At 37.9% G+C, this 15,755-nt stretch overlaps 1 protein-coding gene across 8 annotated transcripts in view; it reads right to left on the bottom strand.

Moving 5' to 3' along the window:
• The window catches only part of pitpnm2.S (phosphatidylinositol transfer protein membrane associated 2 S homeolog), a 155,835-nt gene that overhangs the window by 5,159 nt on the left and 134,921 nt on the right, over positions 1 to 15,755 (bottom strand). For 5 of the 8 annotated variants that reach the window (XM_041580356.1, XM_041580360.1, XM_041580353.1 and 2 more), the window contains 9 exons: positions 13,498 to 13,662; positions 9,055 to 9,258; positions 5,792 to 5,940; positions 5,489 to 5,605; positions 4,985 to 5,101; positions 1,859 to 2,007; positions 1,493 to 1,642; positions 1,218 to 1,401; positions 327 to 455 (listed from right to left, as the gene is read on the bottom strand). In XM_041580356.1, the coding sequence (XP_041436290.1) occupies positions 327 to 455; positions 1,218 to 1,401; positions 1,493 to 1,642; positions 1,859 to 2,007; positions 4,985 to 5,101; positions 5,489 to 5,605; positions 5,792 to 5,940; positions 9,055 to 9,258; positions 13,498 to 13,662 (1,364 nt within the window). The remainder of the gene's footprint in view (positions 1 to 326; positions 456 to 1,217; positions 1,402 to 1,492; positions 1,643 to 1,858; positions 2,008 to 4,984; positions 5,102 to 5,488; positions 5,606 to 5,791; positions 5,941 to 9,054; positions 9,259 to 13,497; positions 13,663 to 15,755) is intronic. The other 3 variants (XM_041580358.1, XM_041580357.1, XM_041580359.1) reach the window with 2 other exon arrangements.

Raw genomic sequence — 15,755 nt, 5'->3', positions numbered from 1 at the left:
AGAAACAGTACACATAAATCCAAATGTGTAAGATGGACTATCCCTTAATCAGAGCATACAGAAGCAAAATAACATAATATTCAGACCAGTTCTGTCCAACTGGAGGCCTGCAAGCAGGATGTTGCCCAAAAGTGATTTTTATGCCCCCTTTCTGCTCAAAGGCTCCACTAATTTCTTAATAGGACATAATTTTAATGCAATCCCTCCCTCTAACATGCACTATTAATTGAGCTACTAAATGTAAAGAGCTGCATAGGCAGAAATGCTCCCGAATTTAAAAAGCAAGTAATTTCTTCTGATATATCTGTGAAGCTGATTTCTCTTACCTGACACTGATGTTGTAACTTTTTGGTGGGTCGACCAACTATGTAAATCTGCAGTGGTGACAAACCGAGAGAGCTGTATACTGTGATATCCTTAGTGGAACCATATGCGGCATGGACCTTCATGTGTACCTAAAGCATCAGAAATAAAGAAATGTATAATTATGAATAGTAAAATAACACAGGTTTAGTACAGAGCTTCATGCAAAGAATTCAGTACAGCAGGTCGCAGGAAGAATAAAATGAATTACAGATATTTCAGAGAAATTACAGTGATTACTGAGACACTCATTGCATATGATTTGTATAGAGCAACATGAAATTCTCTGCAGTCTGATTTCCCATTAAAATAAAGCTAATTTATAGGGGATAGCAATGGTCAATGAGCATACCCAGGTTTATAAGTCTAGTTCTTATGCAAGCACCTCTCCATGGTGTTTTTGGCCTCATCAACAAACTATTGGTACATGCACAGAATGAGCAAAATAGCGAAGACGGAGGCAGCAATAATAAATGTTGTCAATTTGTTGAGGTACTACTACATATAGTAGTGCTACATTTAACTTCCTCCCCCTGTACTCAAATCATTTAAAACAGGGTATAGTAAAGCTTAATCTTTACTAAATGTGTTAACTTTCACAACAACTGAAGTTATATACCAGCAGTTTATATGCAGCATGCTTACCAAAGACAAAGTAAAGAATTACAACACCAAATCAAGCAATGACCACTAAGGTTGCATTGCTTGGTAGGCCTGGGTGCTAGAACAAGAGGTAAACAGACCAGTCTTAAAGGCAGAATTTCATTATGATGGTTGGTACTGGCTGTCTCAAGGACAATAGGTGTGACTGTGACCCATATAAGAACAATGTTTGGTAGAAGACCATAACTCACATCATAAATGAGGCTTTTCACAAAATTTGCTTTATGTCGCAGAGGATCATGGACCAGTCCATCGCAAAAAGACACAATGCCATGTGGAAAGTTGTGCTGTGTAAGCCATGCCACTACCCTCTGCTTCTGCATGTCAGGTCTACCTGTGACATAGATAATGAGGTAGCCAAGGTCCTGCCAGTGCCTGTGGTTAAAAACAAAGAAAGGGTTAGGTGCAAACTTAGCCTGTACGAAGCAGATTGTGATGTATTGATGTATGCTTGGCAGCAACAAACCTCACTACGTCAACTGCTCCTGCTCTGACTTTGGGATCACTGCCCATGATAGAAACGCTTGCAGCAAATGATCCATCAATGCTGAACACTACAAATTCTGTCCCTTTCGGTAGAATTGTGAGATAGCTATCGGCGTAAGTGTGGTCCCCCCTGTGGAAAAGAAAGCAAATATTAAGGCTGTGCATCACGGGTTCAGACAAAATAACAAAGAGCCGCTGCATTATGAGTGCTGCTAATATGTGTATACATCCTACTGTGCCTTGGGTTATCTGTCCAGGCAGATATATTTTGTTATATTTATATTTTTGTTATATTTGTTTTCTCCAGACAAAATTAGAAAATAAATGTAATGAACAGGCACTTTACCTGACAACCATCTTCACAGGATAAACCCCAATCCCAAGCCTTTTGTTTTCAGGGATGACGTAGGAGATTCTGCCACTGCTATTACTTATTTCAGTGTCAAAGTACACCCACTCTCCAGTGGGAGGCTGGGTCATAATGTGAATATCAACCTAGAATAAGACAGAGCATGATAAAGATCTGAGATGTACTGGCGAAGGTTCTCTGTGGGCAGCCTCAATAAATCCAGGAGGGAACACCATGCTCTGTGCACTGTATCCTTATTTTCTGTAAAGCAAGCTGTTCTGTTGCTGAATTAAATAAAAAGCAACAGACAACTCGTGGCCTTCCATATGTTGTTGAGCGACAACCAGCAGCATTACAAGCTGCCAGAAGGATGCTGGGATTTGTAGTCCTACATACCAGTCTCTAGTCTAGTTTATGAAGACCTCAGGCTGAGGCAATCTTAAAACATGGTATTTTAAAATGGAATGCATTTTATTATGTACAAGTGCAGTGGCATAACTGACATTTTATTGTTACGCCACTGTACAAGTGGATATTTCGCAAGTCAATTCTCATATTTTCTATGTTTTATTTTTAAATAATATTCATGTTTCAATTCTCTTTAACCTTCAATTTAAAAAATCGATTGTGTTTCCAGTGTAAGCAATGCTCGACAACCAGAAACTACAGGCCAGAGATTATTTTTATTCTTTTTTTTTTATTACATAGCTTTTCATTCAGACCTCCAGCCTTTCATTCAAACTTTTCTATGGTTGGTATGATAAGTTGGACCATAGCAACGGAATAATGCATTAAAATTTCAACTGAAGAGATGCATTTAAAGAAGACCTCCACAGTTAATGTTTGTATAATGAAAGACTATATACGTTCCAATATAAAGTTATCTGTGAGTAGAGAAACAAATAAAAGCAGTGTGTTGTTGTTTCTTTCTGCACTGCTGGTTCTGAATCTGGTTCTCAATGTAGAAGACAGCTTTCACCCCATTAAGACTCCATTTCACCCAGTGCCTTGCATACTTATTCATAGGTCTGTTAGTCAGCTGACCTGCTACATTCAGGGCGATTCTGTTCCCCTTGCCGCCTGAGATGCCGCCCCCCTCTCCCCAGAGCTTTCCATTCTTGCTCAGGAGCAGGTACAGGGGGGTCGCATTGCTAGTGCAGAGAGCACAATTGCTTTCAACTACTGCTTTCAATAGCAATTACATTTAGAAGTAACTACTGTCTACTGGATACCTGTTATATTTTTTAATTTGAGTGGAGTAACCCACAGATACCTACCCAGACGTGACTGATTCTGGGCCTGAGAAAAAAATGCAAACTGAGTATCTGCCCCTACTCTGGCCTCAGCCTTCTTCCTTGCCTGCACCCAGGACCACTGTGAATTTTGGGGCATGAAACAAGCAAGTATGCATTATTTTGAGCTAAGATTTGTGTGTGCGCCTGCCATTGGGTCAATGCAGTGGTACTGGGTGCAGGCAAGGAAGAAAGCTGATGCTGTGCATTGGCTTGCATTTTTTCATAGGCCAAGAATTAGCCACGTCTGAACTGCCCTTATAAACAATTAAGGCCTAACTATTGAATATGAGAAACGCTAACGATTTTTGGGGAAAAGACTGTGTATATATGATTCAATTGTACCTTCCCCCTACAGAGGTCACTCTATGCCTCTGTTATTAAAACACTGAAGTTTATATAATGTGGATGAATTTATTGATCGGCCCTGTAGCAGACTGACCGTGGGCAGTGACCCTGACACTCAAAAGCAGACCTAACAATATAGAGAGCTCCTGTGGACAACTTTGAAGTAACAGAAGCAGAATAAATATGCGTGCAGAGAACTTGTCATGTAAAAATGTTCACTTGCACAATATATACATAGCAGTGAATATTTCCATATTCAGTACCTGCACACTTTCACCCGCCACACCCTTCACCTATTTACACACTCATGAATATACAGGACACATTTTATGGCAGTCTTGACTTAATATGTTAGGACAGTTCTGCAGAGGAGGAATGCTCTTTGCACACAATAAGCTGTGTCAGGCGTGACAGGCTTTTTAAGGGAAAATAAATTAAGTTAAACCATGCTTATAAATAGGGTGTATTTTGCATTAAAAGCCTCTGGCAAGGATTGAAGAACATAGCCATTTCCATTTTCTTCTCAGTACTATTTTAATCAGTGTTTTAACCCCTTGTAAATAAGGAAAACTGCTCTTAGGTACCAAATAATTCATTTTCTGTAACCAGGAAAGAAGAAATGCATTCTCCCTTAATGGCATAGCATTACAAATGAAGGTTATATTATAAAAATCTAATGGGATTATATATTATAATATATTTTATAATATATTTTATTAGATATTATTTTTGTATAAGCCATACAAAACAGTCTTCATTGATAAATGTCCGGGGCAGGGGCCTGGGGTAAAACACCAGCATAATGTAATAAATGGCCCAAAGTTTGCTACTGGTCTAGTAACCCATAGCAACCAATGAGCAGATAGTAATCCATGAATGTCAGCTGCAGCCCCTAAGTGGAATTTCTTTACTTTCCCTGCACATGTAGCTTCTGCTCTATGCAGCCCCACAAACTGAAGTGCCAGGGAGGTTACCCCTCAGCATTTAACGAATCTGCTTTTTATCTTCACTTTGCTAATTTAAATGGGCAAAAAATGGTTTTTGGGGATGTTTAAAAAGTGAGCCACACACAAGTGGCCAATCTGCAAGATGGCTGTAGTTATAAACCTGCTCCTTCTCCATCAGCCAATCCGGACCAAATTAAAGCTATGGCAAAAGGGACATTTGACTGCTGATTTAATCAAGCTGAATACAGCAGAGGCTCAATCACATAAACTAAAACCCATATGGTGGTAACGTCTCAGAAATGATCAAGTGAGCAACTTGTGCAGTTTTAGGTTTGCATGTTTGGAATGTGGGAGGTTGCCTGTGGCTGGTTAGAGGGTAGTATACACACTTGTTTTTTTGTTGGTGCTTTTTCTTCTTCAGTTACATTGCCCAGTAAAATGGCATATAGAGGGAGTGTTTGGTAGATGTCATTACTAAAGAGTATGGATGCCTCTATGAAAATGAAAATAATGTTTCAGAAAGAAAGTAAACGAACCTTTTCCCCAGTCAGAGTGACCATGTCAAGAGGGCCGTACATGAATCTTCCTGTAAGGGTCTGAGGCCCATCTTCATTGGCAACAGTATCATTAATTCTGTGGTTTGCAGCAACATTCTGCAGGATACAATACAGGCATGTTTTTATCACTATGCTACTTAAAGTTTGGCTACTCTAGTAGGGCTTAACAGCTCAAGGTGCATCCTGCCTATGATAAATGATAAGCTTCACATACGGCACTGCATGCATATAAAAGTTACCAGAAGGCATATACTGTATACTCGATATTGGGGACATTTCTTAATAAAAGCTAAGGCATATATTAAGCCATATGCCTGAAATCTTCTATACAAACATGCATCCAGTATGATCTAAAGAAAAATTCTATTGTACAGTAAAAATCTGTATGGGGGGGTAAGTCTGTCTTGGCTAGCACCTTCCTGTGAGACCCTACACAGATGCAGATGGAAGTGACTCATAACAATATCATAAAAAATGCATTACCCTTAATTTTACATGTGTTCTTTTACGCAGCCATTTCTCCCTTGGCTTTGAAGGACTGAACTCAGAAACCTCTTTTCCGACTAAATCCAGAATGCTTGAATTTTCATGTCTCATGACCTAAAAAAAAACATACATCGCAAATGTGATATTAGTGAACGTGTTGCTGCCTATGCACAGCTAAAAAAAACAAAAAAACATAATAGCAGCAAGACTAAAAATTGACAAAAGGTGCTATTTCTCCAGCAAAGATTTTGTATGTGGACTTAATGGCTACACTCTACCTTCATTAATATTTTCACTTACCTGTCTCAAAAGAAAAGAGACAACATCTGTGGACTCCCAGTAACTGGCATGGAAAAGATGAGGAAGGGCAACTGTGGGGAACGCCGTTAGGGCATCCGGACAGTAAAGAGCATAGTCAATTCGCTTCGTGCCCCACCACTTTGCTGCAACTAACAAAGGAGGAGATCTTGTCAAATTTTTATTTTACATGAAAAACATTAGAAAGTTTATACAGTATATATAAACATATATATATATATATATATATATATATATATATATATATATATATATATATACTGTATATATACTGTATATATCTTTTTTTAAATTTACATTCCGTCTGTTAAAGGATAAAGTCACAGAAAAAAAGTGGATAAAAAGGTATACCGAAGCAATGCACCCCTCTACAGCAATAGCTTCCCAGCCCTGAGCATTGAAAAAGTTTTGTCATTTTGAGGTATTCATGCAGTTCTTGTGATGGCAATAGTAGCGAGGCCTCAGCGATTACATGGCTCAGTGGATTAGCAGAAAGGATTGGTAGGCATGCTTCTCTAACGAAGTAGTTCACTGCTAGAACTCAAATTCAGTGACATTTTAAGGCCACCCTATTCTTTATAAAGCATTTAGCACACAGAATAAGAACACATTTCATAAAGACAAAAGACAAGGTACCTTTATACACTGAAACTTATTTTACTTTGCCCTCTAGAAGGACTACCTCTTTCATTTAATTCACGAATGCTTTGATTTTAGTACATTCCATTCCATAATAAAGTAGAATAACCATATTCAATATGATTACATGCAGGTTATAGGACAATAACTCGTTTTTAAGACATGGTATGACTTATTTGAAAGGCAAAAACAACAAACATATAAGTTATTTGTTCTGAAGAAGAGTCCAACTGTATGGGCTGCATTTTGTTCTACTACATACAGAAAGATAGTGGGGAATTGGATAATTATGTTTTCAGAACATTCTCATGTTATATTTTCATATACAGTATACATAATAAAAACGTCAAGAATAGTGATGGCCGAATAAATTTGCCAGTCGCGAATTTGTGCAGGTGCACTTTGATGTGCATAGTTTTATAGGTGTTTGAAAAACAAAATCAACATTTCTCTTGTGCTTTAAAGGAACAATTCAGTGTGAAAATAAAAACAGTGTAAATAGATAGGCTGTGCAAAATAAAAAATGTTTCTAATATAGTTAGTTAGCCAAAAATGTAATGTATAAAGGCTGGAGTGAACAGATGTCTAATAAAACAGCCGGAATCCAACTTCCTGCTTTTCAGCTCTATAACTCTGAGTTAGTCAGCGACTTGAAGGGGGGCCACATGGGACATTTGTGTTCAGTGAGTTTGTAATTGATCCTCAGCATTCAGCTCAGATTCAAAAGCAACAGATATGACCCATGTGGCCCCCCCTCAAGTCTCTGATTGGTTACTGCCTGGTAGCCAGGGTAACCAGTCAGTGTAAACCAAGAGAGCCGAAAAGCAGGAAGTAGTGTTCTGACTGACATGTTATACATCAAATCACTCCAGCCTTTATACATTACATTTTTGGCTAACTAACTATATTAGAAACATTTTTTATTTTGCACAGCCTACCTATTTACCCAGTTTTTATTTTTACACTGTACAATTCCTATAAGAGCCCATACCTTTTATTCTATCATTAAGTAGAAATGAAGCACTTATTTCTAGTATCTAAAGGTTTTAGGTCTAGTTCACACAGATAACTGTGTTAACAACATCTCTAGTCTCTATAAGGGTAACTATGACCTCATATTTTCCAGTAGAATTGTTCTTAGTACAGAGGAATACCTATAAAACTAGACGGTTAATTCTGGCATGAAAATGGGCAATTTACAATGCCCTTTCAACTACATAAGTCCTGTGGGAAATGATAAGTGATATGTGGCCAGTCTGCTAGTGACACAATGGCTGCATAAGGAAGGCTAAATGGCAAGGTGATTTCTCAATACCTTCACAAAATCTGGAAAAGGCAACTAAATACATACAATATATATTCATCTTTTAATATTTCCATTAGCAATACATATAGGGAAAGAAAAAAAGAGATGAAAAAACACTGGTCCTTTAAAGGAGCAATAATGCCAGAAATGTAAGTGGTTTTAAGGAATGACAATATAATTTACTGTTGCCTTCCACTGGTAAAACTGGTGTGTTTGCTATAGAAATACAACTATAGTTTATGTAAACAAGCTGCTGTGTAGACATGGGGAAGCCATTCAAGCACAGAATACACAGTAGATAACAGATAAGTTCTGAAGAATCCCATTGAATACAGGTTTGGGACCTGTTTTCCAGAATGCTTGGGACCTGGGGTTTTCCGGATGACGGATCTTTCTGTATGAAAATATATGTATAGTAGAAAATTGTGTAAACATTAAATAAACTCAATAGGCTGATTTTACTTCCATTGAGGATTACTTATATCTTAGTTTGGATCAGGTACAAGGTACTGTTTCATTATTACAGAGAACAAGGAAATAATTTTTAAAGATTTGGATTATTTGGATAATATGGAGTCTATGGGAGACTATAATGCAGAGCTTTCTGGATAACAGGTTTCCGGATAACGGATCCCATACCTATACTAATCAGAGCTTATCTGTTGTGTATCTGTGCTGTGCCTTTTCTCCTTTTTTAGCTTTGAATGGCTGACCTCATGGCTACACAGCAGCGTGTTTATATAAACTATAGTAAACTGAAGCAAACACACCAGTTATAGTGCAGGGCCACAGTAAATTATATTTTCATCTCTTTCATTTTTGGTGTTACTCTTCCTTGAATGTGCTTATGCCCCCATACAGCTAGGAGCCACAGAACTCAATTACCATTCAAATTTGAGAGGTGCAGGACTGTGTAAGGCAAGGCATGGGCACTGTTTATTAAATACAGTATATCATATTTAATAAACATTATATTTATATTATATTTACTAAACATATTATAAAAAGAGGATGGCAACTGTGCATAGATGGGACAGAACCTGTCATTGTGCCTAAATGGAAAATTATATTTCTTTAGGCCTGGAATCTGTATTTATATGTCATATGAATAGGTTACCATGCAGCTTAAACTCTTCATCAAGAGCCTCTTCAAGAAAACAGAATGCAGAGTGTTAATAATTTTTAGTCCAGTTGCTGCCTACAGAACCCAGAAGAAGAAATCTGTTAGGTAGAAGTAAAGCTCACTGTAGGAGAGATCCCTGTTGGGACACTATCTGGCAGAGGAGACTATCTGGAATACCTCTGGAGATGTCCGAGGGTCGGATGCCTGGATTTATCTTGTGCCTCCAATCCCCCATCTCTACTGTTCTTCCTATGTTACTCTGTTCAGAATGGTACTGTCTATGGTTTGGTGGGGTACCTGGTATTATTTGGGATTGGTAGGGGAGAGCAAGCTGGGAAAGGAGACTTAACTTTCTGGAATTATTAAGATCATTTTTTGTTTCTATAGGAACAAAGCAAACACACCAGTTAAAAGCACAAACCATGCAAAATAAAATACATTTTCCTATAATATTACATGAAGGGTATTTCCTGTGCTCTCATGTAGCAACAGGAATATTCTGTGTATATCTTTCCCATAATTTCAGCATTATGACACTGCTACCTGGTGTTAAGTTTGCACTGTAAAGTGAATTCAGTGCACTTACCATTTAGGGGGAGATACATTGGCTGGACATTTGCACAACCCTAGCCCAATATCCCAGGTGCAAGGTGCCTATATGTACATAGAGTGCAGTAGGAATCCTGTACCTAAAAAAGTGCACCTGGCCACGAGCAGAGCATCTATAAGTTATTACACAATGATAATTATACAGTAATAAAGTCGTTTTACTTAGCAAGTTTCTAATAACAGGACCTCCTCCAAGTTAGAGGACACAGATCAAATGCCCTATCTATTCTGGCTCAGAACCATCCTTGTGCTACACTTAATTCATCAGCTATCCTAAATGCCAAGTACAGGAGATGTAAAGAACAACAGTGACACCACTGTTTGTTTTTTTTATGCCAGGGTCAGTGAGGAGGAGAAGACCAATTCCAAAGTTGCTAAGAATAGGACATACTATAAGATACTCAAAGTTCACTTAGGGGCAGATTTATCAAGGGTCGAAGTGAATTCGAGGGAATTTTCGTAAAAATAGTAAAAAAATGTGGAATTCAAAGTAATTTTTTGGATACTTCGACCATCGAATAGTATACTACGACTTTGAATTTACTTCGACTTCAATTCAAAGTAAAAATTGTTCGAATATTCGACCATTCGATAATCTAAGTACTGTCTCTTTAAAAAAACTTCGACTTCAATACTTTGCCAAATTAAACCTGCCGAAGTGCTATGTTAGCATATGGGACCTTCTACAACATTTTTCTAAGTCTTTACACATCGAATAAAAATCCTTCGATCGTACGCTAAAGTCTTTAGAATAATTCGATTTTGGGATGCACCGAATCCTTCTACCTGGCCGAACCTAATCCGAATCCTAATTTGCATATGTAAATTAGTGGTGGGGAGGGAAATCACGTGACTTTTTGTCAAAAAACAAGGAAGTAAAAAATGTTTTCCCCTTCCCACTCATAATTTGCATATTCATATGCAAATTAGGGTTCGGATTCAGCCAATTCTTTCGCAAAGGGTTCGGGGGTTCGGCAGAATCCAAAAAAGTGGATTTGGTGCGTCCCTAATTCGATTTGAACGATTTAATCGTTCGATCAAACAATTTTTATTCGACCACAGGATTGCCAAACTTGCTGAAAAAACGTCGAATTCGATATTCAACGTTTTTTAATTCGATGGTCGAATTTCGAAGTTTCTTGTACTTCGAAATTCGACCCCTGATAAATCTGCCCCTTAAAGTAGATTTATACTTTAAAAGAGTTCTGTGCAGTCTGGTAGCCTGCACTATCGTACCATCTGGCATACATTTTGCATATTCATATAGATCTGTGGGAAGCAGCAACAGTTGCTAGTCAAAAAGGGAAATAAAGTAAAAACCTGTAAAAACAATATGCAAATGAAAACATGTAAGGGAACAGCTGCTCACTCAGGACAGGTTTATAGCAGATTACATGATTTCATTTTGTTTGAATGTGCAACCTGCCTTCTGGCAGCAGCCCACAGTGAGCAGGAATCTGGGTGCCAACACCCGAAAGGTTTGGAGGCTGATAAAACAAAATAGATAATACCAGGACTCAAAAAATAATTGTTCTGCTAAATATCTTGGCAAAAGCTTAATTTACTAATGCTGTAGCATCTTCTGACACTTCACTGCTCAGTTCTATCTCTCCAGTCACATTGAGTGATAGAATGGAGCAGAAACATGTCTGGAGATGCTATGAAGCCTAAGTAGCCATCCTAACATGGTGTTGGTGTAACAAAGAACATGAATGGAATAAATGAGGTGTACTCTGCCTTAACTGAATAAGAATAATCAGCAGTTTAAGAAAAGAATAATGCAACAAACAACATTGCAAAAATGAAATGGTGTCTCTACGTTACTTCATTTTTATGCTCAGCACAGTCTATAATTGCTCTTATTCATATACATGTTGATATCTGCACTGATGTGAAATGTGTTTTACAAAATTAACTGGTTGCCAAGTTTTATTCAATTGTCACATACTGTAGCTAGAATGTTCTTTAAAAAGTGAAATGTTACCACACACATTTATTGTGGTTCACTTCACTATCTACTATACAGAGTATAGTTCATATAAAGGGTATTATTTGGCCTTTTTGTCACTGTGGTAAAACACTCAATCAACTAGGCGGGACATGACTGACATACTGACATGTAAACTCTGGAACTAAGAATCAAAAGGGAAACTCATGATATTTGAGTAGCTCAGGCCATATGTATATTTGCCAAAGTCTTAGCTTTAAAGGAGAACTAACCCCTGAAAATGAATATGGTTAAGATTTCAATATTTTACATAACTGAACTTATTGCACCAGCCTAAAGTTTCAGCTTGTCAATAGCAGCAATGATCCAGGACTTCTAACTTGTCACAGGGGGTCACCGTCTTGGAAAGTGTCCGTGACACTCACGCTCAGTGGGCTCTGAGCAGCTGTTGAGAAAGTAAGCTTAGGGGTTGTCACAAATTATCAAGCAGAAATATAAGCTGATGCTACAAGGCTGACGTTGATGCTAGTTGCACTGATTTCTGTTGTGCCATGCAGTAATTATCTGTATTAATTACTAATCAGCCTTATATTGTGATATTTATATTCTATGTGTAGTGTATATTGTGAGTGGGTCCATAAGCTCAGTAAGCGACAGCAGCACAGAGCATGTGCAGTGAATCAGTAGAATAGAAGATGGGGAGCTACTGGGGCATCTTTGAAAGCACAGATCTTCCCTATACATTTCAAGTTAGGCTTTAGTTCTCCTTTAAAGCCAAGGAAACTTAGCCCAGGGAAACCTACCATGTCTAGCAAATAAAATCAGTACCCTATCGGGGGAATGTAATAAAAATCGCTAACGGAAAAACTATTCGCAATGCGAAAAGTTATGCCTTAGCGCAAACAAATTTTGCTTTGTGCGAATTTAATATAGCTTTTGCGAGCCCGGAAACTGTTTAGCGACAACTTCCGACAGTGAAAGACCATTTGCGAATTTTATAGTTTGCGCCAATGCGCAGTCAATGTAATAAAACTTCTTACTGAAAAAGTCATTATGTTTGCTCCAAAAGATTTCGACACCTTCAAGCACTTCTTATGAGTGCGCAATTAAAATTTGCAATGCGCAATTAAAATTCGCAATGCAATAACAGTTTAAGGAACAATATTACATTGCGAGATGTGGATTTTTAGTCTTATTGGTGCGAATTGTTTTGCTCTTTGCGACTTTTATTACATTCCCCTCTATGTCACAAGGGGTTTAACTTCCTTGACAAAAGGGAATTATCAAACAACACTTTTCTTTATTGTTAATGGGAATCACTGCAGTACAGCATATGAAATAATCTTCCTAAAATTTAAATATAAGCATTTGGGCATATAAGTGTTTCCTAGAGATTCACACTGACTATAAAAGAGAGTAATCCGTGGCATTACCGGCATCTGTCACTTCAAGTCAGTCCCCTTGGTTATGTCCCTATATGTGGACATAGAAAGAAAAAGGATTGCACACTCTTAAGGAAAAACAAAAAATTGTATTTGCCAGTTACAACATATGGCAACTGCATGTTACCCTATGCATTTTGACCAACACAGGTCTTCATCAGGGGAAAAAAATACAAAAAAGGCTTTTTTTCCCCTGATGAAGACCTGTCTGTGTTGGTCGAAACGCGTAGGGCAACGTGCAGTTGCCATATGTTGTAACTGGCAAATAAAAGTTTTTGTTTTCCTTAAGAGTGTGCAATCATTTTTCTTTCTTTGTGCATTATTATATTGGAGACTTCTGATGGGCCGCCTCCTTGGGATTAGCACCTCATGTTTATTTATTTATTGAGTTTTTGGAGTGGAAGCCTTCTAGCAATTGTTTTCTGGTCTATATGTGGAAATAGCTGCACAGAAATGATCTGGAAGTTGTGGAACAACGCTTATATGGAAGTACTGTATTAGCCATTTCACTCCCGAGAAGTATGACAAATTACCATTTGCCAAATTAATTCCCAGGGCCTTAGGTAAATGCATCATCTGTAACAGCCACCTTCCTGGAATCCTTAATCATAAAGCACTTACTGTTGGCTATGTTTGAGGCCGTGTAACTGTCTGCCATTCCAGAGACCTGACTTGCAATGCTGATTTCACTTGCTCTCCGGTATCCCCTGAAGTGGGGGGCTGTTATAGGGGAAGAAGGGGAGGCATTTTCCACGAAGACTGCACCATGAAATTGAACAACATCCGCTATGAAACCAAAAAAAACAAACAAAACAAAAACAAAACAGAACAGGGGGGGAAAACAAAAATTAAAAAATTTTGACCAAAACAAGACAAGAAAACATCAAGGCATCAGGAAGGATGAAGATGTAAGAGAGAGACAGATCAGATGTATTGTTTCAGGAAAACAGTACTTGTACTTCATTGTCATCTCAAACCCACTACAAACACGTGCAAATGAAATACCAACTCTCAGCTGTATATTTCATTCTAGACCTCAAGAAAAGCACAAACAGGAACAGTAATGAAAACAGTGGCTCCACCTGTTAGTCCCATATGAGGAGTGGTCAAATATTTATATTCATATATATATATAATGACTGAATTATATATATAATTGGAACAGCAGGACATGTAATTGTATGAACCAGTTAGAATGTACAGATAATATATTTATCATATGATAGTGATTTGTCTTACATTGAACCAATGCTGATTATACTAAGTTGTATGAGCACACCATTCAGGCAAGAAGAGTGATGCTGCACAATGTAGTAAGCCTGGTTTCTCTGGCACCCTGTAAGCTCCTTGTTTTATTGGTTTGAAGGTCTGCAGAAACGTGACTGATTGACTGAGAAGACGGATTGTTTTTTACAAAATAAAGTGCACCATATTACTTTTTGACTGTCAGGAAAATAACTAAGCAGGTGCAAAGCAGAGCTAAAGGTGAAAGTATTCCTTTCATTTTATTAGTCCCACTCAGCACTGTGTCAATTCTGTTGCAATAGTTCTAATAGTAAGAACTAAAGGATTTGCGTTGGTATGTAGGTTTGTCAGGGACAAGTGCAGTGAACCAGCTCCGTAGGAAGCCAGTTGTACATCAGACACGTCTTCATCTGTACCCTCTATGTGAACCCACATAACTGCCCAATAGTACCTGCACACAACCTGCTTTCCCGCTCGATTTATGAAAATTACATTGTTATAGAACCAACAAGTATGGTCCTATGGGATCACTTTTTATCACTTAAAATACATGGTCAGTGACAAATAACCCATTTTCCAGAATATATTGTATTTTTCGAACACTTCCTTACTATATCGCCGTAAAGGCATTAATCTTGGTTGACTTGTATGTTTCTGCCAGAGGAAAGAATGTTTTTCACCTGCTACAAAAATGTTTTTTAAACAAAATCTTTTGCCCCTCCCAACTAGCGATGCATTTATACATTATACTCCAATGGAATCTGCTTTTCCTCATGAAATGCAGTTTAGAAAAGCTGACATAAATGTATAAAGCATTGCTTAAATTAGGGCTGTCCAACTATAGGTCCGTGGGCTGGATGTAGTCCTCCGAGATGTTTGGAAAAAACAATATGGAAACAGCTGAAACTTGCTACTGTACTTCAGTTAGAATTCTGGTTAGGAACAATATGTTTTGAAGGATCCTAAAATCATGTATTTGGTAGACAATATTATGGATCGGCTGAGAATGTAGTTAACTGGAAAATAAAATACAACCAATTAAATGCTGCACTACATTATGTTTGATTCATGGTTTGTAAATAAAGCTGGTTCAAAAGAAATATATTATCATTTTAAACAATGCATTTAATGCTCATGGAAAAACACAAGCCAAGAGCTGCATTTGCACAGCAACACTATTTCATGGGAAAAATATATATATGGAGTAAGAAACTATTTCTCATCATTTTTAATAGTCCTATGGAGTCAGTATGCCTGGATGTTTTACCTTGCACTAGAAGTCTGCAGCTTTTTGTTACCATAAACATGATTCACATCCTCAAGCCCAGTTCAGATCATTCTGCCACCTGAAGCAGAATTTCTTAGTGATAACCACGCTGCCTCTTCTCCACTAGAAGTAGTCTACTGGGATCACTATATGTTCTTTCATTTATTTTCCTATTTAATGCCCTCTTAGGTTCATATAAAACAGACAGTTATATGTGGCCACCTTGCCCATTGATTCAGATTATGGTGGGGCATGTTCTGTACTCCAGAGTGGCTCTTAATAGGTAAAGGGAACCTGTAACAGCTTTGCTGAGCAAATATGCTGCAATGTACATTTTCCCCTTTGCTGAGAAATCCCCACCACTTAC

The sequence above is a fragment of the Xenopus laevis genome, chromosome 1S (assembly GCF_017654675.1).
Source record: "Xenopus laevis strain J_2021 chromosome 1S, Xenopus_laevis_v10.1, whole genome shotgun sequence".
Lineage (NCBI taxonomy): Eukaryota > Metazoa > Chordata > Amphibia > Anura > Pipidae > Xenopus > Xenopus laevis.
The sequence above is the reverse complement of the archived record's forward strand: the minus strand, read 5'-3'. Positions and strand labels throughout refer to the sequence as shown.